The sequence below is a fragment of the Chroicocephalus ridibundus genome, chromosome 3 (genome assembly GCF_963924245.1).
Source record: "Chroicocephalus ridibundus chromosome 3, bChrRid1.1, whole genome shotgun sequence".
In the NCBI taxonomy this organism is placed as follows: domain Eukaryota; kingdom Metazoa; phylum Chordata; class Aves; order Charadriiformes; family Laridae; genus Chroicocephalus; species Chroicocephalus ridibundus.
The window spans coordinates 16,354,706-16,377,707 of NC_086286.1; the positions used below are offsets into that span (position 1 = coordinate 16,354,706).

General features: G+C 51.2%; 1 protein-coding gene across 1 annotated transcript; it reads left to right on the forward strand.

Moving 5' to 3' along the window:
• The first annotated feature begins 10,089 nt into the window (after positions 1 to 10,089).
• On the forward strand, positions 10,090 to 22,464 carry LBH (LBH regulator of WNT signaling pathway). The gene is made up of 3 exons (XM_063328149.1): positions 10,090 to 10,308; positions 11,095 to 11,197; positions 19,951 to 22,464. The coding sequence occupies exons 1-3, from the start codon at positions 10,283 to 10,285 to the stop codon at positions 20,146 to 20,148; spliced, it is 327 nt and encodes a 108-aa protein (XP_063184219.1). The 5' UTR covers positions 10,090 to 10,282; the 3' UTR covers positions 20,149 to 22,464.
• The last annotated feature ends 538 nt before the right edge of the window (positions 22,465 to 23,002 follow it).

The following is a 23,002-nucleotide window of genomic DNA, read 5'->3' on the forward strand; positions in this document are numbered from 1 at the left end:
GCAGAATATCACATCCTATTTCCTCTTTTAAACACTTGGCAAGAGAACGGACTTTCCATTCCCATCTGGCACAAGCAGACTAAACACAGGTTCCCTTCTGATAGCCATCTGCACTCTTCTGCTACCTTTTCCCATCAGTCTTCTGCAGGCAAAACGCAAACCCGCACACTATTTAGAGATACTTGAATTCAGGGAGTGTAACCAAACGTTCCCTTTTAGTTACCTTCCTTCCAAGAGCGCCAAGCCAAACAATAACCCTGGTTAATCAACAGGCTCAGGACATGAAAGCAACTCCATTTCCTATTTGTGAATGCACAGATGTTGTTTATCTTGGATCTCTCCTTGTTGGTCCCCCGGGATTAAATCACAGGCCTTTAGATGGAGCGTGAGTGATTGCCAGCCCCGCTGCTCTACCTTCCTCCTTCCCATCTCCCCAACGATGGGTCTCTTTTCTGGTCCAAGGGCTCCCTGCAAGAAGTGGGGCATTTTGTGGCAGCAGAAATGCTCTCCGCCGCGGAGCCGGGTTATCTCTGCAGGGACCCGTGCCAGGCGCACCCTCAGGATGGCGAGGCTGATAGCTCTCACGACGCAGACGCTGGTGAGGCTGGGTCAACCCTGGTGCTGATAAGGCAGAGGAGCTTCCTTGCAGACACAGCTGCGGGTGCCTGAGTCCTCTGCAGCTCCATGTTCATCCAGCCCGTCCCACTTTGCAAGCCCAGTGTGATTTTGGCCAGGTCAGGGAACACCATGTTTCAAACAAGGTGCTGGTTTTGATGGCGGTGCAGTAGCTGGTACTACTATAAGAAAGAGCATCCCTGGTTGGGGCCCTATCCCATACCTTGCATCCAGGCACTGCAGCTGAGCCACAGGTTTTGTCCGTGTCCAGCATGCCTCAGTGATTCTGTGGCTCCACGTGTGAGCAGGCTTGGCCCCCACATGTCTCATAACGGTGAGACCCTGTGGTCCATGGCCAGGTGCAGAGGATGATTCCTCCTCCATACAAAACCAAGATACTTTGAAGGTCCAGGGACATTTGCCACCTGATGTCAGCTCCAGCCGCCTCACTCAGCCCTGGCAGGGGTGGCTGCAAGTTCTCCTGCCTGCTTATGTAGCCTTTAATTTCAAGTGAAGGCCATCCTCGTCCTTCCCCATACCTGTCAAACTGCTACGGAGCCCAGCTAGCAAACCCTCCTGCAGGGGTGGCTGCATGTCATGGAGGTGTTGGCAGTGCCCATGCGTGGGGTTCACTGAGCACTTTGAGAGGCTGCTTGTGGGATGAGTGCCACTTCTTGTAGCATCGGTTGTGACTGTGCTCACAACTTGCTGTCAAGTGCTCTTTTTTGATGGGGGTGGGGGGGAAGCCATGGTGATAGTTTTCCGTATTGCAGAAGCACCCTGACTGCAAGACAGAGCTGGTGGCGGCTGAGGCTGTGTTTGGAAAGACACCTTCCCACCCACAAACCCTCTGGCACCGTCTGCCTATTACACGGGGGTCCCCTCCACAGAACCGCCACACAGGCTTTCTCCCTAGCTGCGAAAACGCTGAGCAGCTCTGCATATGGCGTGGCTCGTCTGTCCTGTACGTAAAGATAAATAGATGTGTACGCCCGCCCTGGGCCGGGATGCGGCCGCTTCCCGCAGAGGAAACAGCGTGGAGATGCTGCAGGGCCTCACGTTCCCGGCAGAGAGCGTGTCCCGCACACGCCGGAGAGCACAGGAGGCCTCGCACACAGGGAGGAGGAGGAGGAGGAGGAGGAGAGCCGTGGATCCAGGCCTCGGCAGCCAGCTGCTTTCCCTGCTCGCCAGGGCTGCGGATGCAGCTTTAGCGTGCCTGACACCGGTCCGGAGTGACTGGACCTGGACGAGCATCAGCTTGTGCCGCTGGTGCAGATCTGGAGGCAATTTTCCACTAACACGCTTTCTGCGTGAGTTTCAGTGCCCAGGTTTCGGGGGCAGGTAGGGGGGCTGCCCCCACCTACGGGCACAGGGTGGGATGGGGGCCGCCATGTGTCCTGGGTGCCCCCAGCCGCTGGGAGCAGTACCCGCAGCGGGGCAAAGGAGGTGGGGTTTCCCCTGGTGCAATTGTAGGTGAGGTAGGTGAGCAGAGAATTTGTCTCTTCTGTCATGGCATGACTGGGCTGGCTGATTACAATTTTTCAACAGTAGTGACAGGTTTAGGATAAAGCCCTTCCCGTCCCTTGCGGGCTGACAGGACGATGCAGCTGCCAGAGGACAGCAGCCATCGGGCCCCTTCCTGCCATGGGAAGTACCCAGAACTGTGCAAAACTAACCGCGGGGACCCTCGCTGGGGGCCTTGCTGGAAGAAGGGGTTACACGGTGAAGACTGTGTCCCACCCCCACGTCTGTAACCGTATGGGATGTGAGGAGCTGGGGCCGGGGTCCTTTTCCTGCTGCTCTGGGAACAGCAGGAGTAGTGGTGGGCAAGGGGAGGGAGGAACCATCCTGCTACATCGTTATTCTGGGCGGTGGGTCATGAAGCAGGGGGCGAGATGCCTCACTGGGAGCAGGAACCCTGGTCCCTGTTGGGGCCAGGCTGCCGCCTTTGGAAAGGGCGGGAAGAGCTGCCGCTGAGTAGGCGCAGGACTGCAGAGCTGAGCGACTTTAGCTATTCATTCCTCGAGTCCCCAAAGAAGCAATTATTGCATCGATCCCTGTCTTAGTGACCTCTTGGGGCAGAAGGAAAAAGGATAACTAGCCTCTGCTCTTAAGTAGGAAGCTGAGGATTTTACGGGATTACTTCTCGCTCCTTGACAGATATAGGTCTTTTTAGGTCAGAGGTGAAGTTGGGGCTGAGCATCATGGTTTGACTTAATAGGCACCAATAAGAACCTTTCATCAAGACCAGGATGGGGACAGGCTCATGACCATATGGGACCCGCTGGCTCTTGCACGCATGTGCATGTGCAGGAGAGAGCGGGAAGATGATCACCACCAAGACTGAGGTCGGAGTCCTTCTAACCTGAGTGCCTGGATCTGCTCCCAAAGTCTGGAAGTACCACGACCCTGGAGGAGCTGGGTGGGTGTGAGGAGTCAGACCTCCCAGCATCACCTAGTCCAGGTGTCCTGTGCCCCTCACCTGCGCTGTGGCCGTAGCTCCTCCTAGTCTGCCTTTAAAACGCTTTTATCCAACAACCAGTGGAGTGTGGGGCCGAGTGCTGGGTGAGCACCTATCCTCCTAACTTCATGAAACTTTCAGTACTGATTTTCTCTCCCCAGTCCTTTCAATTCTTCTTAATGAAGCCAACCCTGCTGGGGAAGCTCCTGGGGGCTGCCTTGTACCCACCCGTTCAGCCTCTCCCACGCTTTGTGGTGGGGATGCGATGGTTTAGCTGCACTTACAGCAGCCAAAGCCAGAGCATTGGCTCGGTTATATCGGGACAGATGTGCCTGACATTGATAATGTTAGTCCTCTTTCCTTGCAAAAATAGTATTACTGGTGTAAAAGCTGCTTTGTGCTATTATAGCAGCAGCCACAGCGGAGAGCCTTGTTGCTTTAATTACGGCAGCAGACCCAAAGAAGAGACGAGATCCTACAGAAGCAATAAATTCCCCTGGTCAGCTCCTGTGTTTTGGTGCCTTCCTGACAGTTGGGTTTACACATTGCCTCTCTCCCTCTTGGGCAGGGGACTCGCCTCTGCATTTCTCAGGGCCCTGCTGTCTCCCTGGTGCTGGCAAGTGACCTGCCGGAAAGTGGGAAGGGCTGGTGTTGCCTCTAGGGCCAGCTCTTCTCAGGGAACTACTCATCTGACCAACAGATTAGAAAAGGGAAATAAATACCAGCGGGACACCCTGTTAAAAAAAAACAACCAACTGCTAATAAATAAAACCCTAGCATAATGAAAAGGCGAAGTGCAGTGATTCAGTAAAGGATTCAATTTTTTAAATGAAAATATTTTCCATAGACCAATTCCAGCCAAAATGCATTTCACTTCCCCTGACAGAATATAAATATTAACCCAGACACTCTTTGTTCTTCATGTGTCCTTTCGTATTGGCATGATCCGGAGCTGCGCTGAGAGCTCACATCTCCTGCTGGCTCTCTTGTGGACTCTGGGTTCCTGGTGCATCTCCACAGCAGAGCAGTGAGGAACGCTTTCTTCTCCCTTGAAGGTGGGGCTCCACTGCTCATCCATGCTGTTTCGGAGCACATCTCCTGCAAGTGCTGTCAGGGTTCAGCAGAAGGATGAAGATGACACCTCCTTTTGCAGGAACCTGAAGGAGGTGCTAGTGGGACATCTAAGCCATGGGAAGTCCCCATCATCAAACCATGCCCGGGGTTTTGAGCCCAATTCTCTGCTGCTCAGTGGAGTTGACCTTATTGCAAAATGGCTGTGAGCCTCTGCCCTTCTGGTGGGAACTGTGGGCGAGGGAGAGGGCCAGGGAAGAGTAAGGATGACGCTGTTTCAGCCCCTTGGCTGTTGACTCCAAAAAAAACCAAACCCCGACCAATCGCTAGTTTTTAACAGCACAGAAAGCAAGGGCATGGACTGTTTTTATATCCCCTTGCTCTGCCCCTCTCCCCATCCTCCATGCTTTTTATGCTGCATCTGCATGGAAAGTCAGGGAAGAGCTTTGCAGGCACTGCCTTCCCCTTGTCCCCATTGTGGAGACCATCCCCGAGGGACAGACGTGCCCGGGAAGCCTGACAGCTACATGGGGACACGGCCAGGGCCAGGTGCTGGGTGAAACACTGGCCAGGATGGACATGGGGCCAACGAGCTGTGCTATCTTTGGCAACAGAGGAGAAAAGCGAGGAAGGCCATGGAGAAAACAAAGTCGTCATATTTTAGGTTTCTCAAACCAGAGATGTGATCGTGTCTTCTGTCCTTTCCTCCCCTCCATTGCCACCCCCTCTGCTCTCCTCCTGGTTATCCACAGCAGCTGCCACCACACCAGCAAAGGCCCCAGTTCAGTAAAGCCCTTAAGCACAAACTTAATTATCAGGACAAGCTTAAGGGCTTTGCAGAATTGGGCCCGCAGAGCTGGTTGGAAACCTGCTGACCCCCCTCCCCCGTAGGCCAGCCTCGCCAGAGGGCTGCGGGCTCAGCTCCCACCACGGCCCCTTCCTTCCTGGGGGCCAGTGTAAAATAAAACCAGAGGCAACGTTGCAAAAGCAGATCCAATTCCCATCCCCTTTAGCAGCCCCATACGGGTCCATAAAATCAGCCCCCTACGCTCTGCCGGCTGTGTCCACCCTCTTTGCTTCTTGATATGGGGCACAAACCCCATTTTTCCTCTCTGCCCCCCCAACCCACCTTGCAACCAGGCGTGCGGGGCAGGACGGCCACGTGTCGAGTGGCTTTTTTCTTCTCAAGCACCATCTGGAAGTCACCGCGAAATGCGATGCTGTGTGGAAAGCGGCTGGAAAGAATGACACCGTGAGAGCGTTTGTTTTTTTTTTTTTTTTTCCGTGGAAATAAATAGACCGTGCACCACAAGCACGGAGAGGAGAGGGTTCGTGCCGGGTCAGGCGCAGGTAGGGCCACACAGGGACAACCGGGAGTTTGTTTGAGCATTAGTCACTGCTCCTTAGGAAGCTTTTGCTGGGCAGAGGCATATGGGACAGTCCCTGTTGATGCTATTGAGGTGGCAGGCTGCGGCTGGCAGCAGTTTCAACCTGTCCGTAGCATCCCCGGGCATGCAAACTATTTATAGGGGGCCATGAAACATGGAGGGGGAGCAAAGCAAGCTGCTGCACGCTGCACGGCAGTTCCCGTGTGTGCAGGTACCAGGAATCGGGGAGAGGCTGACCACCACGGCCCTCTCGCCTGAGGAGAGGGGTTTTAATGTCCCGGGTGCTGGCGGGGGTGTCAGGCGAGCCGGAGCTTGAGGTCTGGCTCTGACACGGTTGCGGCCATGGCCTGGATTCAACTATTTCAAAGGGCACCGGCCGGTCAAATCAAGCCCCAAATTTAAATTTGTTAAAATAACTTTTTGCAAAACATTAGGATGGAGAGAAATGTTTCCATGGTTTTGTTTTTAAATTCCGAGTGAGAAGAGTTTATTTTTTCACTAGGAAACTTTCCCCGTAGGATTCGCGACGCTGGCTGGGAGACAGGAGCCGGCGAGCTCTGCTCCCAAATGGAGGTGACCCTGGGAGCGACCCTGTGCCGGTCACGTCGCCTCATGAAGCCTTACTTACCCCCTCGGCAAAAGGGAGATGGCAGCGTGTGGGGCTGCGGAGGGTCTGGGATGCCAGTGCTGCTGTGGGGATGCTCAGCCCCATGGCTATCGTGCCGTTAGCCCCCGTGGCCCTTGATGCATCCAAATCTGGACGGGTAGTATGGTTATATTTGAATGGTGGAAGGTAAGCGCAGTGAAAACTCTTACATTGCAAGCAGGTTAGGGGGAAAACCTGGGGAAATGACCCCCCGCAGTTGTTTTATTTCTCCTCGGCTGCGGTTACGCACAAGCGCCTTCTGTGGGGATAACCATGGTCTGTTCTTCACCGGCGTGCTGCTCCTGCTAGACTGCTGCTGATGCGGAACGTAGGAGTGAATGGCTGCTAGCCCTTGTTTGTCTTCCATTTGTTTATACTGTCCCAAACCCCCAAATGTTACAGAGATTTATAAAAGTAACTGAAGAAAAACAAAACGAAACAAAAGCCTGGAGAGCTCATCTGGCTGCAGTCGGCTCAGTGCCCTGGAAATCAGTTTACCCCAGCTGAGAGTCCAAGAGCTGCTGCTGCTTCTACCCCCAGGTGACCAGGTAGTCCCAAGCGTCTAATGCAAAGCCACGCAGCAGTGAAACAAACAGGGGTCTGGTGGGTGTGTGAGATGAGGAAAGAAGTGGAAATCGGGGCAGGCTGGGCTCCGTTTGCTAAAACTGGCTGAAAACAAAAGGCAAAAACCCAGCACTTTGAAGGGCTTGCATCTTGCTCCCGTCCCTGGAGCAGGCAAGAGCACAGTTCTCATTTGCAGTTAAATACTTTGCATTTAAAGACTTTGATCTGATCCCATTTTATTCTGTCCTCCCATGTTCTGCTTCACGGCTGTGGAGCCACGGATGGCAGGAAAATCCTTTTGCTTTGCCCCCCGAGAGGAGTGAGAATTTGACCTCTTAGCATCTGGGACGTAAGGAAAACTGATTGCTTGGACACGCGGATTTCTAAGGGAGTGGCTCAGCAGCTCAAGGGTTAATGGGCTCCCTCACTTTCAGCCCAGATGTTGCTATGAAGGCTTATCTACGAGGGAAAGCTTGTTCTTATTAAGGTAGGAGCTGCAGCTGAGGGTACAACAGCTCTGCCTCTGTAGCCCCAGCTTTTCATACCTGGCTGGGGTAAACAAAGAAGGAGGAGGCACAGCTATTACAGGACAACTCCCCTGCATGGAAAACACCTCTCCAGGCTTATAAAACATCTCCCATCCCTGGGGATGCCTCAATACTTTCACAAAGACTTTCCTCAAGGGAAGGGCCAAAGGTGCCCTTTGTGGTACACACCTCACCCAAGAACCATCACGCTTCTGGGGGGGGGTTTAAGCTACGCCTGATCCAGCAAAGCACTCGAGCGCGGTTGATGGAAATCACGGGAGGTGTGCCTTTTCTTTCAAAAGGACTTAATTAACGCGCTTATGGTTAATCACACGAATAAATCTCGCAGTGGCTTAGAGCCAAAGCGAGCAATAAAAGCACCGATCCCCAGGCCTCCCGATGGGAATTGGCCAGGGCTGGGGCTGATGTTCTCACCAAGCCGCTGGGAAATAATCTGCGCCCTCAGCACGTAGGCGCCTGGGGATTTTTGTTAGGTCCTTTTTTTTTCTCCCTCAAAAGCCCGTTATCTAAGTGGAACCATGAAACTATCTGCCTGTGCCAGCTGGAATGGCAAAATGGGTGTCCAGAGGACATGGATGAAGGGTTGATCTGAGCTGCTTTTTCTCAGCGGTGGCTGCGGGAGCCCTGAAAGGTGGATGGAGAAGAGGGAGAGCCCCAGTCCTGTCCTTAGATCTCCTTTGGGGGCTCGGGTGTAACAAGAATTAGATATTTAAAGGAACATGCTTTCCAAGGAGCGGAAAATCTTGGACCTCAAGCCCTGCCAAGTGTAGGAGGACATTTAGAGAGACAACTTGGTGTGCCTGGTGCAAGAGTGACTCAGGGAAGCATGTGGGTTTTTTGTCAGCTTTTATTTTCTACAAACAGGACCAGGAAATCCATAGCAAATATGTGTATGTCTGGGGGAGAGAGGCAGGCTTGTTTCTGGTGAAACATCCCAAGGAACTGAGCTATGGCCCCATCTCATGTTCCACGTTTCAGCTGGACACAGTGGGAGATGAGAGCACCTGGGGCAGGCTGTAAAGTTAATTTGAAGAGACCTCATGACATGGATCGACACCGCCTGAAGCAGCACCATGCCTCTCTCCTTCTCCCGGAGTGGTCTCCCAGCCCCTGCATTTACCATCAGGCACTGACTTAGGCCGTTCAGCTTCAAAAAAGTCTTTTAAAAGTCAAGCCTTTGTCTTCTTTTAGGGCAGAAATCAGCAAAGCCAGTAAGGACAAGCATGTGTGTCCCGGGGTACGCAGCAGGGAGAGGGGGGTCCTGGCAGCCAGGCCAGTGAAGTGCAGGGGAGCCGTTTCCCCAGCACTTTGGAGACTTGGTTGCCTTCTTACTCTTCTCCCCAGCTCCAAACTTCTTTGCCAGGAGGTTTGGGTGGGGGCAGGGGGGCTGTGCACATCAAGTCTGCCCCGCTGCCGCCCTCCCGTGAAGGCTGGAGAAGGTTACCAGTAAGGTTACTGGTAGCCCTTCTCAGCGCATTCACCCGTTCCCGTCTGAATTTCCACACGTCTGCAGGGTCTAGATCAGCTCCTTGTGATTCATTTTAATCTGGCACAAAGCAGCAGCTTGCAGAAGCCTGATGTAAAACACCCACATACGCTCCCATTATATAATATGAATCTAAGAAGATTAAACTATCCGGTCTGAGGAAACACATGCACGTATGTATGTACACATTTCTATATGGTCCGGGGGTTGGCTGAGTGGAGCTGAGGATGAAGCTTCCTTTCAGAAACACTGAACTTGCACTTGTTAGCGCCTAAACACTGGGGCAAATAGTGTATATATGCCTGTGCACAGCCATATATATGAAGTGCTGCAGCAGGTGAGGCACGGTAACTGCGAGAAGCGTTTGTAGTTGTGCGCTTGGTCATCCACTTTGCTGCCAAAGTCCAAGCAGCCACAGGCGGGACAAACCCAGTCCCTGCGCTAAACTTTACCTGCCAGCGTATAGCAAGATACCGCTCGCCAGGTGAGAAAAGAGAGGGGAGAGCAGTCCCCAAACCCACCGGGCATCCCTCAGCAGCCTTGGTGGGCCTGGCCCGTCCCCTCACCAAGAGCAGTGGCGCAGGGGGCACCTGCCCTGGGTGGCTGCCCTTAAGGAGCACTTCCTCGGAGGCTGCCTGAGCATCATCGGCAAACGGATTCGCCTCCTTCTCCTCCCGCGCCTTCCCGTTATTGATTCACACTGTTTTGCTAAATATAGCCCTGCCTCGTGAAGCTTCTCACTCAGCTTTTACTCCAGCTGGAGGTGCTGGGCACGGAAGGTGCTCAGAAGGGCAGGGCTGGGCGGCTGCCGCCGCTTCCCCGGGCCGTGACCGTGTGCCGGAGCCCTCCCCCGGGCGGCGGCAGCAACGGGGCCGGCTCCCGCTCCGGCTTAGCCCCTAGCCTGCCCCGGGCCTCCCCTCGCCATCACCCCCACGAAGGGGGTTTCGCCTCCCGCGGATGAAAACCCAGCCCGGGCCGGGGTGACGATGGTGCCCGGGGTGATGCTCGGTGCGTCCCGGCGCCGGCCGGCAGCCACCGGCCATCCTGGGGGGGGGGCCGGAGGGGCCGCACCAGCCGGGGTAAAAAATAACGAACGGGCCGATCCGGGCCCGCCACCGCCTCCCGCTCCGGAGACGGGGCGACCGCGGGGACACGCATTTCCCCCCCCCCCCCCGCGACCGCCCCCCGCCGAAGGTGGCGCGCGCCGAAGTCATTCATGAAAATGTTGACGTCAAGCGAGGGGGCGGGGTCTCGGATCGGGCCCCGCCCCCCGGGGCCATTTAAAGTGGCGCGGCGGCGGCTGCGGGGCTCAGACGGGAGGCGGCGGCGGCCGTGGCAGCGGCGGGGTCGGTGCGGGGCAGCGTCGGGCAGAGCAGCGATTCCCTTCCCGCCCCGCAGCGTCCGCCGGTGCCGCTCAGCCCCTCCGTTTGCGGGGCAGTGCCTGGGTGCCCCTCCCGCCACCCACCCCCCCCGAGGGCGCGGGGCAGCCTCCGCCGGGACTTCATGTCTGTGCTGTGTCCCCTGCCCTGGTGAGTGGGCGCTTCCCGCGTGGGGGGGAGGCGAGGGGGGCGGGAGGAGGCTCTATCCCGCTGCTGTGGGCTGTGAGGGTTTGAAGCGGAGCCCTCGCGGGGGTGAGGGGGGCTTCAGCCGCCCCCTTCCCCGCCGTGTGCCGCGGGGGGAGGCGGGGCGGCGTGAAGTCCCGGGACGTGATTTCCCGATAGCGGGGGAGAAAGAGGCTGGTAGCGGCGGGGTTGATCCCGCAATAGCGGGATGATCCGCAATAAAGGTAATGCGGACTGTGGGAATTCGCTTCGCTTTCTCCGGCTGGAAATGCCATTAAAGGCTGTAAAAAGCAGGGCTGGAATTGGCGCCGGGCGCTCCGCTGGTGTGGAAGTCCCTGAGGTTGTAAAATAAGTCAGCAGGAGCTGAAACACACCAGCTTAAAAAAAGTGGAAAAAACGCAAAACACAACACCACCCCAGCGTTTGCACTTATTTACTGTGTTTTTTTACTTTCCCCCCTTAGGGGGCAGAGCTGGAGGAAGCGGAGTTAGAAGTGAACGGCTGCTGTTAAAGCCTCCCGAGGTGTTCCTGGGCTGTGCTCCTGGGGAGAAAGTCAGGGAGCTGCTCCCAGGGGCAGGGGATGTAGCGCCGGTCTCTACTAGCTCTTTCCACCCCCTTCCGAGGGGGGGCAGGAAGGAAGGGGCCAGAAATAGACTGCCGACAGCCTCCTCTGCCTGCTTTTCTTTCCCGATGCTACTCGCTCAGCCCTTCTGGAGCCCCTCAGATGATTTGAATGCTGTCTTTTGTTTCTAGCCCTGATTATCTGAGATCAGCTGAAATGACTGAAGTGATGATGAACACCCCAGCTATGGATGAGATTGGGCTAAGCCCCCGCAAGGATGGCCTGTCGTATCAGGTGAGTGCTTTGTTGGCTGCTTAGGGCAGTAATCCCCTGTGGAATTGCCTGGGCTGGACTGCAAACTTGGTCTAATGTACCTTTCCGTAGCCTGACCTAATAGCAGGTCTTGCTGTAGTGAGAACTAGTCAACAGACTGGAATGCTTGCTTGGCAGTAGCCAGTTGTCTAAAATATCACTCGGTATCAGACCAGATTGGTGAAGGACTTGGTGCTTTCTGAAGCGATCGAGCCCTCGCTCATTCAGCATTTGTGGGGGCTCAGTGGGAGGCGGGGAGATCAGTTAAAGAAGTGTCACCTCATTCACTGGACTGGGAGGACTCTTGATACTTTGTAACACAGCATACAAATGATCTGCCTAGAACAGGAGAGAGTTGTTTATGTGGCGCTTAGATTTTTTGTTTTGATGTATGTATTGGTTTTCATGAGTGATGGGGCTCATTGGAGAGGGTTAACATCTTTTATAAGATACAGTGAGGCCAGAGACAGCTGAAACAAGCCTCGAAATGTCACTGGAGATAGCCAGCTGAAGGCATGAGCTGCATTCATTCTGAAAGTTCTGAACAATGTAATTAGCTATTAACCTCAAGATCAATGACTAGGGTGAAGAGGTGGTCTTAAAAACTAGCTTGAGCTTTAATCCTTTAGTCTTCATATCACTTTCATTCCCTAGCTGGTAGTTAATCAAAGGGATTGTGGATCTTAGCCTACTAGATCCATGTTTTCCTACTCTTCCAGGAGACTTGTTGATGAGATTTAACACAGGTGCTGAGGGCATGCAGATGACTTACATCTGGTCTGTGCATTGGGTGACTCTTACCAATAGATCCTGATGCAGGGCTCTTCCTTTGCAGATGTTACACAACCTGCACAGAGGCAGTTGCTCTAAGTGTGCATTCAAATGAGGTGGGCTGTTGTGTACTTGCATATTTACATCTGAAAAATGAGCTACAGGACAGTAACAGTGCACTGAAGCATGAAATCAACTGAACTTTGGGCCATGGCTGAGGCCTCCAGCAGAAGCCAAAGCTGCAGGAGGAAAAGGGGATGCATTGCTTTTTTTTTCAGTCAGAATTCTGGATCTGGATAGTCCAAGTTCTTTGGTTTATTGACTTTCTGTGGAAATAGCTGTGCTGTGCTTCAGTGCTTGAGTTAGTGGAAAGCATATGGCCTCTCTTTCCTTTAGGGAGTGTACAGCAATGAGAATGGTTATAAACCTGAAGCAATCAAACCAGCCTGCATGGGATGCTCAGTTGTCTTTATGGGTCACCAGATGGAGAGGCTTAACACAGTCAGGTCAAATGGCTCCACCTACCCAAATTTTCCAGTGAGAGGCAGAATCTAGGTGCTCTGCTTGTTCTAATGATTGCTTCAGTGAGGTTTTTCCCCAGGTGCTAATGACCTTGATAAGTCTGCTTGGGCCAATTGGGGAACAGGCCTGTTCAGTTTTGAGTGGATCATCTGAACCTGAAGGTGTGTTAGTCATAAATGCTGACAACTCATATCTATGCAGGGTTTATGCATCCTGGATCTCTCCTCTGTAGTGGTCTAGTCATGGATGACTTTTTTTTTTATTCAAATGCCTGCAAGAGCTGGGAACTGCCTGCCAGTACTTGATATAAACCAAACTGATGGTGGAAAGGGCTGAGGTGTTGAAATGGAAGATCCTGATGGGGCACTAGTGGTGTGTGGGCTGTGTATGAGGTCTGGCTCTGAATCAGGTTAGTGTAAAGAGGATTGGGGAGCTGGTTCCAGCCCTCCTCCTCTGGCTGCTGTGCTGAGAACGTCACAGTATGCATCAAGGTAAGTTGAAAGCATCCTTAAAGAGTTGAAAATTCAAGTTAGAACAGCAAGGACAAATCTGATGCAAATCACAGTGTGAGCTCTTTGTTCTACCTCAGACTTTGGCACTTCGCGCTTCATCTTGCTGGTGGAGAGAGTTTGGTACATGGAAAATTGTATGCTAGTCTGGGGGCTGTAGTGCAATAACTTAAAAACAGACAGGGCTAATGGTGCATGACTGCTCCTACACTGAGGCTTGTTGTTCTAAGCTGCAACATGTTCCTCCACTCACTCATCTGCGGAGTTGGGCACTCACGATGTGAGTGTAACAGCCCTTGGCTGGCTACAAGAGGCAAAAAAAGTGGAGCCAGAACTGGGAGAGGCAAGCTTTTGGTTTTAAAAGTTTCTCTTGTTCTAGTAGTAGAGCTTGTATTTATTTCACTGCAGAGATGACCTCAAAATGAGGTTCAAAATGTCCCCCTTTGGGCTGTGTAGAGCAGGGACTGCCTGGGAGTTGGTCCGTAGAATCCCAGCTGTGAGCCTGGGGGCTGCTTCTACCACCATATGGGGATATGAAACTGTCTGGACCAGAGGAGGTGGTACGGCAGCTTTGCTGGAACTGTAAAGCACACCAGTATCAACTGCAGACAGGCTTGTCCAACCAACAGCGCTGTTTCAAAGGATTTTTTGCCTTGGAAGTAAACCGAGGAAACAACCTCCTACAGAGTATGAACTTCAGCAATCTGATTCCTCTGCCTCATGGAGTTCACTGAACTTCAGGGCTCCTGTTTGTCTCGTTGGCTGTGGAGGGAACTGGACTTGTTAAGGTTTTCCTCCAGCCTCCTCCACCCCCTTGTTGCCTCCGCTCGTGCCCTGGAGTGTCTGTCTGTCTAGACACCAGCGGAAGGTGTGCACCCCCTTGCCGAAGCGTCCTGGCCTTTTGGTGGGCTGGCCATCGCTACTCTTCAAGCAATGATGTCAAAACTCAGACTGCAGCAGTCGTCTCAGTGATAACTAAGTGGCCTGTGTAGGCTTAGTAATTTGTACAGTTTCACTTGCAAAATGTGCTCTCTCAGCATAGGAATGAAATAGAAATCTAAAAATAGAAATTTTTTTTTCCAGTTAATAGACAAAATGCTTGTAAGCTAGGGCGCTCATTTCAAAACCTTTCTACATAAAGCTGTTTTATTACTGTGTTTGCAATGTAAAGCTGCTCTCTGAGCCCCCCGAAGATGGTTCAGCCGACAGATTTAAAGGGCCTGAGCAGAAGTGAATGGTGAAACCGGGGCATGAGCCTGAGCAGGGCGGCACAGACGAAACAGAAGATGCAGCTGAAGAGATGATGTCATGCTGGGTCTTGTGCCTGCAGTGAAGAGCTATTTCTGGATCTTTAATAGATGTCCCATAATTCCCATGGGACTTACTAAACAAAAAACTCGTTGAAATGCAGCTGATGGCTCAAGATGCCCCTGCTACAAACAGATGCGCCTACGGAGCGCTTCACGTGCTTCCTGCCTGCCAGTCTCCGGTGAGACAGGCCTTTTTCACTGCCAGTTGGAGCTAATGTACCGTTTGCTGTTTTCCAGCCCCTAGATATATCCCTTCTCCGAAAAGCCTCATCAGTGCTCTGCCAGCTTGTCCTCCAATGCCATCTCGCAGCAGCATGAACGATGCTACTGAAAACATGGCCTGATCAATCAGTTCGCAGAGCTGTTGTCAAAGCAGTGCCTCCACCCGAATCTTGCCTCACTTCTTGGAAGCGGAGCGGAGTCTGAGCGCAACCGAAAACACTTTGATGCCCAAAGCGTTTATTTTGAGCAAACGCTGTGTCCTGGGTTGAGCGTGCTGCTTGGCTGCAGACGGGCTGTCTGGCCAGCTCGCTGGTCCTGTGGGACCTCAGGCGCCCTTTGAGGAGATTGGCATGCGGAGGCTGAGCTTGCCTCATGCCATCAGCTGGGGTTTGGTTGTCATGGGGAGCTTGAGCTCTTTATGTCATGATCGCATCACGCTGGGATCTGTCTAGGTTAATTGCAGCCACAGCTAGCTGTGAATCGCGTCAGACTGACTGAATCTAGGTAAATAGGCTTAACGCTCCATCCAGTGTCCATGGCGAAAGATCTGGGTTGTCGTCTTGGTGGGGAAAGAATTTTTGGTGAATGCAGGGCCTCTTGGCCAGCACCAGTGAGGCACTGACTCCCTCGGGGAGCTGTGATGCTCGGTGCTGGGGGGTTTGGGCTGCATCTCCCCATCTAAACTGGGGGACCAACACATTACTGACCAGGGGGCTGATGGCAAAGGGGGGAAACTGAGCTTCCTTTGTGATCGTTTTGTTTGAGGTCCTTTGCGTCCGCGCAGCCTCGATTTGTGCAGGGGAGGTCCTGAATTAGGGCTGGCGCTCGCTACTGGGGAAGGTCTTAAGACTGGGCTGCAAAAAGGTGGTGATAGCAAGCGAGTTTAGGATAACTTATTCACATAGCACATCTGATGCGTGGTTACTAGGCAAGATTAGTAGGCTGAGTCAATGTGTATTCCAGGGCCTGGGACCTTAAATGAAGAAAGAAGCAGGATGTGGGATAAACAGAGCCAAAACTAATCATGTTAGCAGCTATGCTATGCCAAAAAAAAAGTGTTCCACTGAAATGCAGACTGAAGACAGCAGCTAATCAGAACATCGCAGTGCATGTTTTTTTCCTCCCTTGTTACTCTGATGGAAAATTGTTATGATGTATGAAGTTTCCCAGCCACCGTCCCCCAAGATAGGGCAATCTGTCCGTGACTGGAGAGTTGTCATAGTTCATAAACCTGAGTCACAGGCTGCTGTGCGCTTACTAGATGGAGCTTGTTTTCGACTCATGACTACTGTGAGAGTAAATGTATGTATTAGCACTGCTGCTTATAGCTGGAAAATTCCTCCAAAGAAGATGCTGAGAGACGATTTAAGTATTTCTTGAAATGAGTTAGCCATGCTTTTCGATGGCAGTGAAGTTTTATTTGAAGAACTTAAATGCTGATTTGGGATGTTGACTTGATACTGCTGAAGAGACACAAAACTTAGCTTTTTAGTATTGGGAGGATGAGTGATATGTGTACATCAGGGGTGTATCTTATACCTGAAGTGTATGCTTCTTGGTGCAGACTTAGTCTTGTATAGCATTACCACAATGAAGCAAAGCCTCCCCCCAAACCAGTAACTCAATTTGGAAAGATCTCATTACCTTAGTCTCCCTGCAATATAATTGAAATAGTTTTCAGCCCCCTGAGAGGGGAGACAAGCATTTTAACTATGGTTGTTGGTATGGAGTACACATGTGGAAGTTGTTTTGAATTTGCAAGTGTCACTTGGATTATGGTAGCTCTGAGCTAATCCTCTTAATTGTCTGACATCTCTCCTGCTTTTGGTGTTTCTCCATCCCTGTGAATGCTGAGAGAGGGTATGAGCCTCCCCAGGGCAATGAAAACTTTCCATTCTTGCTGCCAAGACTTCATTCAAGGATAGTAGAGCTAGATCATCCGAAACAGAGGCAAACATGATCTTTCTAAAATCATTTCAAGCTTTCATTTCAAGTTCTGCTTTTCACTGCCCTTTCCAGCTGCAAGGCAAGAGCTCGGTCAATTTGTACGTGATCCGAATCAATCCATGAGGAGAGCAGTTCCCAAAACATAATCTGGACAGGCCCGTGAAAAGTAGTCTTGCTGTGAGTGAGAAGCTGTGTTGAGTAGTGTAAGAAGCAGTATGTGTGTCCTTTATGGGCTTAAAAGGAGTTGGATGTGTCTCTCTGTGGGCCAGGAGATGGGGCTCAGCTATGGAAGGGGGGGGCTCTGCAGAAGCAGTGGTAGCTCCTTGTGCTGTGTCGTGCAAGGGAGGGGGAGGAAGATACCTTTGAACTGCTGCTAAACTTGCTTTTAGGTTGCCTTGGTGGCTGTCGTTTGTCCCCCATCAAGTGACCAGGTCAGCCAGAAGTAGGCATCTGCTTCAGCTGTGTGCGAGGTGGCTCCCTCTGACAAATGAGGGGGAGAAGTTAACCTGTTGCTGCTGTACTCTTTGGGTGGTGGGGAGATGCAGAGGCTTCCTCCCACACACCTGAGCTGGGTAAGGTGAGTGGGAAGGCTTGTAGGCAGGTTTTGCTGGCCAAGCTGTCCTGGTTGCTGTGCGAAAGGGTGCTGAGCTCACATGTCAGAGCTGAGCTGCTGCATTCCCAATGGGGATTTGGCTGCAAGTTTTAGAGTTGTTTTTTCTTCCCATTGTCTAAATCTGGAGTGGGACCAGATACGGGGCATATGGGACCAACAAATGCAGCATGGCACTACTCATGTGTGACAGCAGAAAGCTAGTGTTCACTTATCTTTTTTTATAAAGAGTCTGGCGACGCAGCTTATTTTGAAGTGGGGAGGTGGGTTGGGGTAACTTTTCCACCCAGCATCCCTAGATGTGCTAAATGGAGTCTTAATCCGAAACCCTTTTTCCTTGGGTCCCTGTGCTTGGCCTGCTGCGTCGCCCCGCTCATCACATGCAAGGAAATCTGCCTTTGTGTATTTTTTCCATTGACTGTCCACACCCCTTGAAAGTGCAGTTGCAACATCTCGCTTCATGCTGCCTCGACGATTAAAAAGCATGACTTAGTGGAAAAAATCCTGACCTTCTTGGGTTCGGCCTGTCCTGCAGCTGTTTGAGATAAGATTGTGCTAGGTTTTTTTTTTTTATTAAAAAAGCTGCGCACCACATTTCGGGGATCTTTGTTTGTAAGGAAATGACTACTACTTAGTTTCTGGAAAAAAAATCTGGCGGACTATTTTCAAAGAAACTGCTCCAATTTGACCTAATGTGCTTAAAATGATAGCAGCCAAGGGTTAGTTTAATTATTATATGGCTATTTTTCTTGCACAGGAGGCTATTTTCATGACATTATCAGCTTATGTAACCTCCTGAACCACACTTCTTTTTCCATTGCAGTGTTCTAAACCGTGCAATGTCAAGGGTATTTTTTTCCTATCCTGAGTTTAGATAACAAGTTGATGCTGAAGAGCCACTGACTCTACTTCCAGTAATGCACTGTGTGTCTGAAACTGCCTTTGTTTGGCCAAGCAGAAGCCACAAAGCTCCAAGAAACAGTTACTGTCTCGCTTGTGCTGGCAGTGACTAATAGCAAGTAGCTCATACTGCAGCGTCCATGTTAATGTGGCTGCGTTCAAAGGCCCAACTCCTGAAAAGCGTAGGGATGGTGGGTGCCACAGGAGTTGGGCACTACTGTCCCTGGGCCCAGATGGCTCTGTGCAAAGAGCCCACCTGTTGTGTACCACCTTCATGCTGAGTTCCTTTCCCAGGCACCCCTCTTGCCTGATTTTGCATGAAGTAGCAACCCCATGGCTTTCTCAGGTTGGCAGCCTGGTTGCCACAAAGCTTTGGATGTGAGGGGGAAATCTGGCTGGACGGTAGAAGACTGAATATCGATAAGGAAGTAGTGGTGTGGTTAGTGGTTGCTAGACTGTACGATGATATTTTGCTTGGGGTTTGGGCTGGGGCTTCCCAAGGTGGTGGGTACCTAGATGATTGGCATGAGGAGAATGATGCTTCATGGTTAATGCTTCTGGATGGGGAACCTGCTTTTGTAACTGGAACCACAAAAAACAAAGCAGATCAAATCTTGCTCTCAAGCTGAGGTACTCATGAGCAGTTTGCCTCTGTGAGGCTGGCAGTGCTGTTCCCTGCAAGGATGCTCTGACTGCTTGCTTGAGTGCAGCTGGTCTTCAAAGAGCACTGTGCTTGGCTCCTCATCTCATCTGCAGCCTGGAGGGGAGAATGCATTTTGTGATTTATCTTCTTTGGGGTGTTTAAACGCAACTGTAATGTGAAATCATCACTCTGATAAAATTGTTTAAAATAGGTGGCGATTGTTTAATCTTCTGGTTACCAACCAGGATCTGATGTGGTGGCTGGTTCTTGTCACCCATCAGTTCACTTCTGGATGAGCTGGGGTTTGAAACTGTTCCCCTCCTAGGGCATCCCTATAAAATAACATCAACCTCTTCTGGTCACATTGCGATTCAGTCATGTGAACTTCCTGCTAACGCTGCACTGGCAGTTTTTCCTGCACCCATGTCCTCGCCTTGGTTCCTAGTGGGATCAGAGTGTGCCTCCCAGTGGGTCTGCCAGCAAGTATGGGTCCTGGTGCTGCTGCAATGCCTGAGCACCCATGTGGCAAGCTATGGGTGGGAGGGAAGGGGCAAGGTACTGCTCTGTGCTGGGAATAAGGGGGTCCTCATATTCCTCCACACCAGGGTACTTAATTGCCAGCTATGCCACAGGAACCTCCTGCCCTAAGAAATTTAGTCCAGTCTTCAACCCTTCCACAAAATGAGTGTTCTTAAATAAGTGTTCTGAAATAAGTTTCACTGCTGATATATAGTAGCTGTAGCATGCGGAATGCTGCTGAAACTACCTTTAAAATGCAGTTGAACTTCTCTCTTGTGGTGCTGTGGCCCTGGAGCAATACCAGATGCAGGCCATTGCTGCAAGGGCCTGGACTGCTCTAGCGCCGAGTTGCCACGTACCTCCTCTCCCTTCCAGCAGCAGAGCCTGGAGCACAAGCCTGTTCTCTTGTGTAGCTTGACCAGCAGCAGGAAATGAGATGTCAGATTGAGATACGCTCATGAGTTTGCTCACTGAGCTTAATGCAAAAGTGGTGGTGTGTGTGCGTGTGAGGTGTTTGGATAAATATCCAAAAGGGCAGATGCCTGTTTGCTGAGCACTATCCAGGCAAGCATGTGCTTTGGAAGCCTCTTGGGTAGCACTTATTTCCAATACTCAGAGATTAGAGAAGCTTATTTACAAGTTCAAGAGTCTTCCCATCGCTCAGTGGTTTACTCTGTGTCCAGACTACTCTGCCCTGAAGACCCAGGTGTCTTGAGAGTTGGGTTTTGGATAAGACTGCTTGAATGCAGCCCCTCTCACAGACTCTTTCTTGGCTCTTTCAGATCTTCCCTGATCCCTCAGACTTTGACCGTTACTGTAAGCTGAAGGACCGCCTGCCCTCAATCGTGGTGGAGCCAACGGAGGGCGACGTGGAGAGCGGTGAGCTGAGATGGCCACCCGAAGAGTTCCTTGTGCAGGAGGAGGAGGAAGAGGAGGAAGAAAACTGTGAAGATGCAAAGAAGGACAACAAGGAGCAATAAATGGTATCTGAGGAAAGGCAAGGGACTGCACCCTTCTGAAGGAAGAGCCACACTTCTTTTGAAAGTCTTTTTAAAAAAAAAAAGACAAGTTCAATTTTGCACCTGCGAGATCTTAGTTTTTTTGTATTCTCTGTATTGAGAACTGAAGCCCTCGGTGTCACCAGACCTCCTGAGGAAGGAAGGAAGTAACGCAGAGAAATGTTTGCTGTTCTCGAGATCACTATCTGTATTTTTCCGAGGCGGAGGCAGCAGTGAAATTCCAAGCACATGGCAGAGGGTGACCATGGAAGGACTGCTGGAGGGGGGAGCCTGGGGAGGGGGAGGAAAGTCGGAGGCAGGACCTCGCAGCCAGGAGCTGCCTCTGGCTTAAAGTGTGAGAACAGAGCCGTCATCTCTCAGATTTGCCTTTCTTACAGCTTCCATTTTGTGTATCGGGGGGTGGAAGGGTGTCCGTAGCAAAGCATGGCTAAATGCTCTACTGACGAGGGGCCTGTAGCTCTCCCTGGTTCAGCACCTCCTGGGGTAACGTGAGCATCCATAGGAGTAGTTGGGTTTCTTGCTCTCGCTGTTGAGCCTGTTTTCCAGCCACTTTTCCCAAAGCAGTTTTCCCCTCTGTTTGCCTTTAGACTCTTCAATGCTGAACAGCTGTATTTGCAGGATAATGTTAGGCTGCTGCTTGTCATCTCTACTGTGAGGCCCTAGTTTATCTTGCAGGTGGTTAGCGTGGGGTAATGCGCATCGGATGTAAAGATGCTTCTGTCTGCAGCAAGAGCTCGTGTAGGTTTGAACACCTCAGATTTTTCTCTCCTATTTGCTGAGGCTGCTGTGGCTGGTCTTGTCTTGTACAGCACCAAAAGCCAGAGGGTGGGGGTTACACCTCCTTACCTTGGTGTCCTTGAGGCTGTAGGGTTTCATGTCTCCAACTTGCTGGTCAATAATGGGCTTGTGGGGGATCTCCTCCAGCTTTGCACTGCAGAGTCTCCTCAGAGCCCTGGCCGTGCAGGACAGGCTGGTAGGGTCATGCCTGGTGGGGAGTACTGCCAGACCTGGAGGTAACCCAAAGATGAAACACCAGGTCTAGTGTGGATCACCAGTGGGAGGGGGGGGGGTTGCAGGAGGGGTCTGTTGAGAGAGGATTAGCTCAGGAGTCCTGAGCCAAGATGTGTTTCTACTTCATAGCAAAGGTGAAATGTTCATGCATGTCTAATGAAGTGCAGACTGGCTTGTGAAGTCTGTGGTTGTGTCCCCTTCACCATGTCCTGCTCCAAGGAGAAGTCATCTGTCTCTGTTTGGGGAGGAGGCCAGTCTGCTGCCAGACAGGGTAACCCTCTGCTTTCCTGGAAAGTGATGATCTCGCAGCTTCGGGGACCAGCTTGGGAGCCAGTTGGTCTTGGGATAGGATGAGAACAATTACCACCTAAACCAAATCTGGGATCATGGAAGAGAAAAAGAAATGTCAAGGCCTTAACCAAACTTTCATAATAATCCCAATGCCACCCCCCTTTGCTTATAACTGGTTCCATTTTTAAAATCTATTTGGACATGTGTGTATTTGTATTTTTAATACCTCATGAGTAGTTAAACGCTGGTGGGGGTTGGGAACTGCTTTTAACATACTGTTTTAGTCTTGTCTTGCTTGTGTTTAAACATAATGGCAATAACTTATCAGCTCTGCATAACTGTTTCAGGCAGATAGGAGTTTGGAGATGAGTTAGCACAAAGCAGGAGAACTTCAGTGTTCCTACACTGCGGCTGGTCTCTGGTCCAGCAATGCAGACCCGATTATACATGCTCCCTGCCCATCTTGGTGGACAGTTGATCACCGAACAGTCATGATATGGTGATACCATTTTCTCTAGTGATGGATTCAGCTGTTGTATCTGTAACACTTGTTCTAGTCTTGCTGTTTTACTGGAATGAGCTTGTACACCTGCATACCAGCCAGTCGTCTTATCTCTAAGTGTTACTCTCTATTGGTCTCTACCGTCTGTACCACCAAGTCAAAGCTGTATATCAAAGATATTACCATGTGGGCAGCAATGAGATGGCAATCCTTGGACTTCAGACCTGCTGTCTGCCCTAAAGACTTGCATATTTCTGTCTGCATCCTTTTTTTGGAAGTATTGTGTATATTTCTATTTGTTGTTGAACGTATCTAAAGAACAAAGCACTCCAGTAAAACTCCTCCTGTTGTATGATATACATTCTATATTTCTGTAATTCTTTTTTGAGCCTCAGGGAGAAGCTAGCATTTTTTTCAAACTACATTTTTGTCACTGTGACAGTTGTAAATAAAGTTTGAAAATGCTTTCCAAACATACTGGCTTTGTTCTTATTGCCAAAGCGGGGTGGGATGGTCAGCCTTCCAGATAATGACCAGTCCTTGTGTGTGCTGACTTGCAAGGTTAATGCAAATATCTGAAGAGACTTATGTCTACCAGTTGAGGCTGTTCTGTAAACCTGGAGACACTTGTCTCAAACATGTGGTTGACATCAGAGCATGCCCTATGGGACTGTAAGCCTAAATCGACTTAGAGTGATGGGCGGCATCTTTGCCTTCCACCTTCCTATGGTTGCTTACTGCTGTGTGAAAGGCTGCAGCAAAGTGGTGCTCCAACTTACGTGGTCCTGAAAAATCTGTATTTATATATCTATAATCTATGTCTGACCCCTTACCTAGCCTTACAGAGCATGAAGTCATGGAGAGTGGAGGCTATTCTTAGCTGCTCTTAGTACTATTGTAGTACCTGTGCATGTTCCCTGTGCATGTACTTGGGCAACAAGTGTGAAGATAAGTCCTGCCATGCTGTGTGCTGCTGTGGTCTCAGCTGAGCTACCTGGGCTTGCCTGCTTT

What these genes read in the sequence shown, in the direction of transcription:
- LBH (XM_063328149.1), top strand. Translation starts at nt 10,283, where the DNA reads ATGTCTGTGCTGTGTCCCCTGCCCTG. An exon ending in GTGCTGTGTCCCCTGCCCTG is followed by an intron (nt 10,309 to 11,094) that starts GTGAGTGGGCGC and finishes TTTTGTTTCTAG; the next exon opens with CCCTGATTATCTGAGATCAG. An exon ending in AGGATGGCCTGTCGTATCAG is followed by an intron (nt 11,198 to 19,950) that starts GTGAGTGCTTTG and finishes TGGCTCTTTCAG; the next exon opens with ATCTTCCCTGATCCCTCAGA.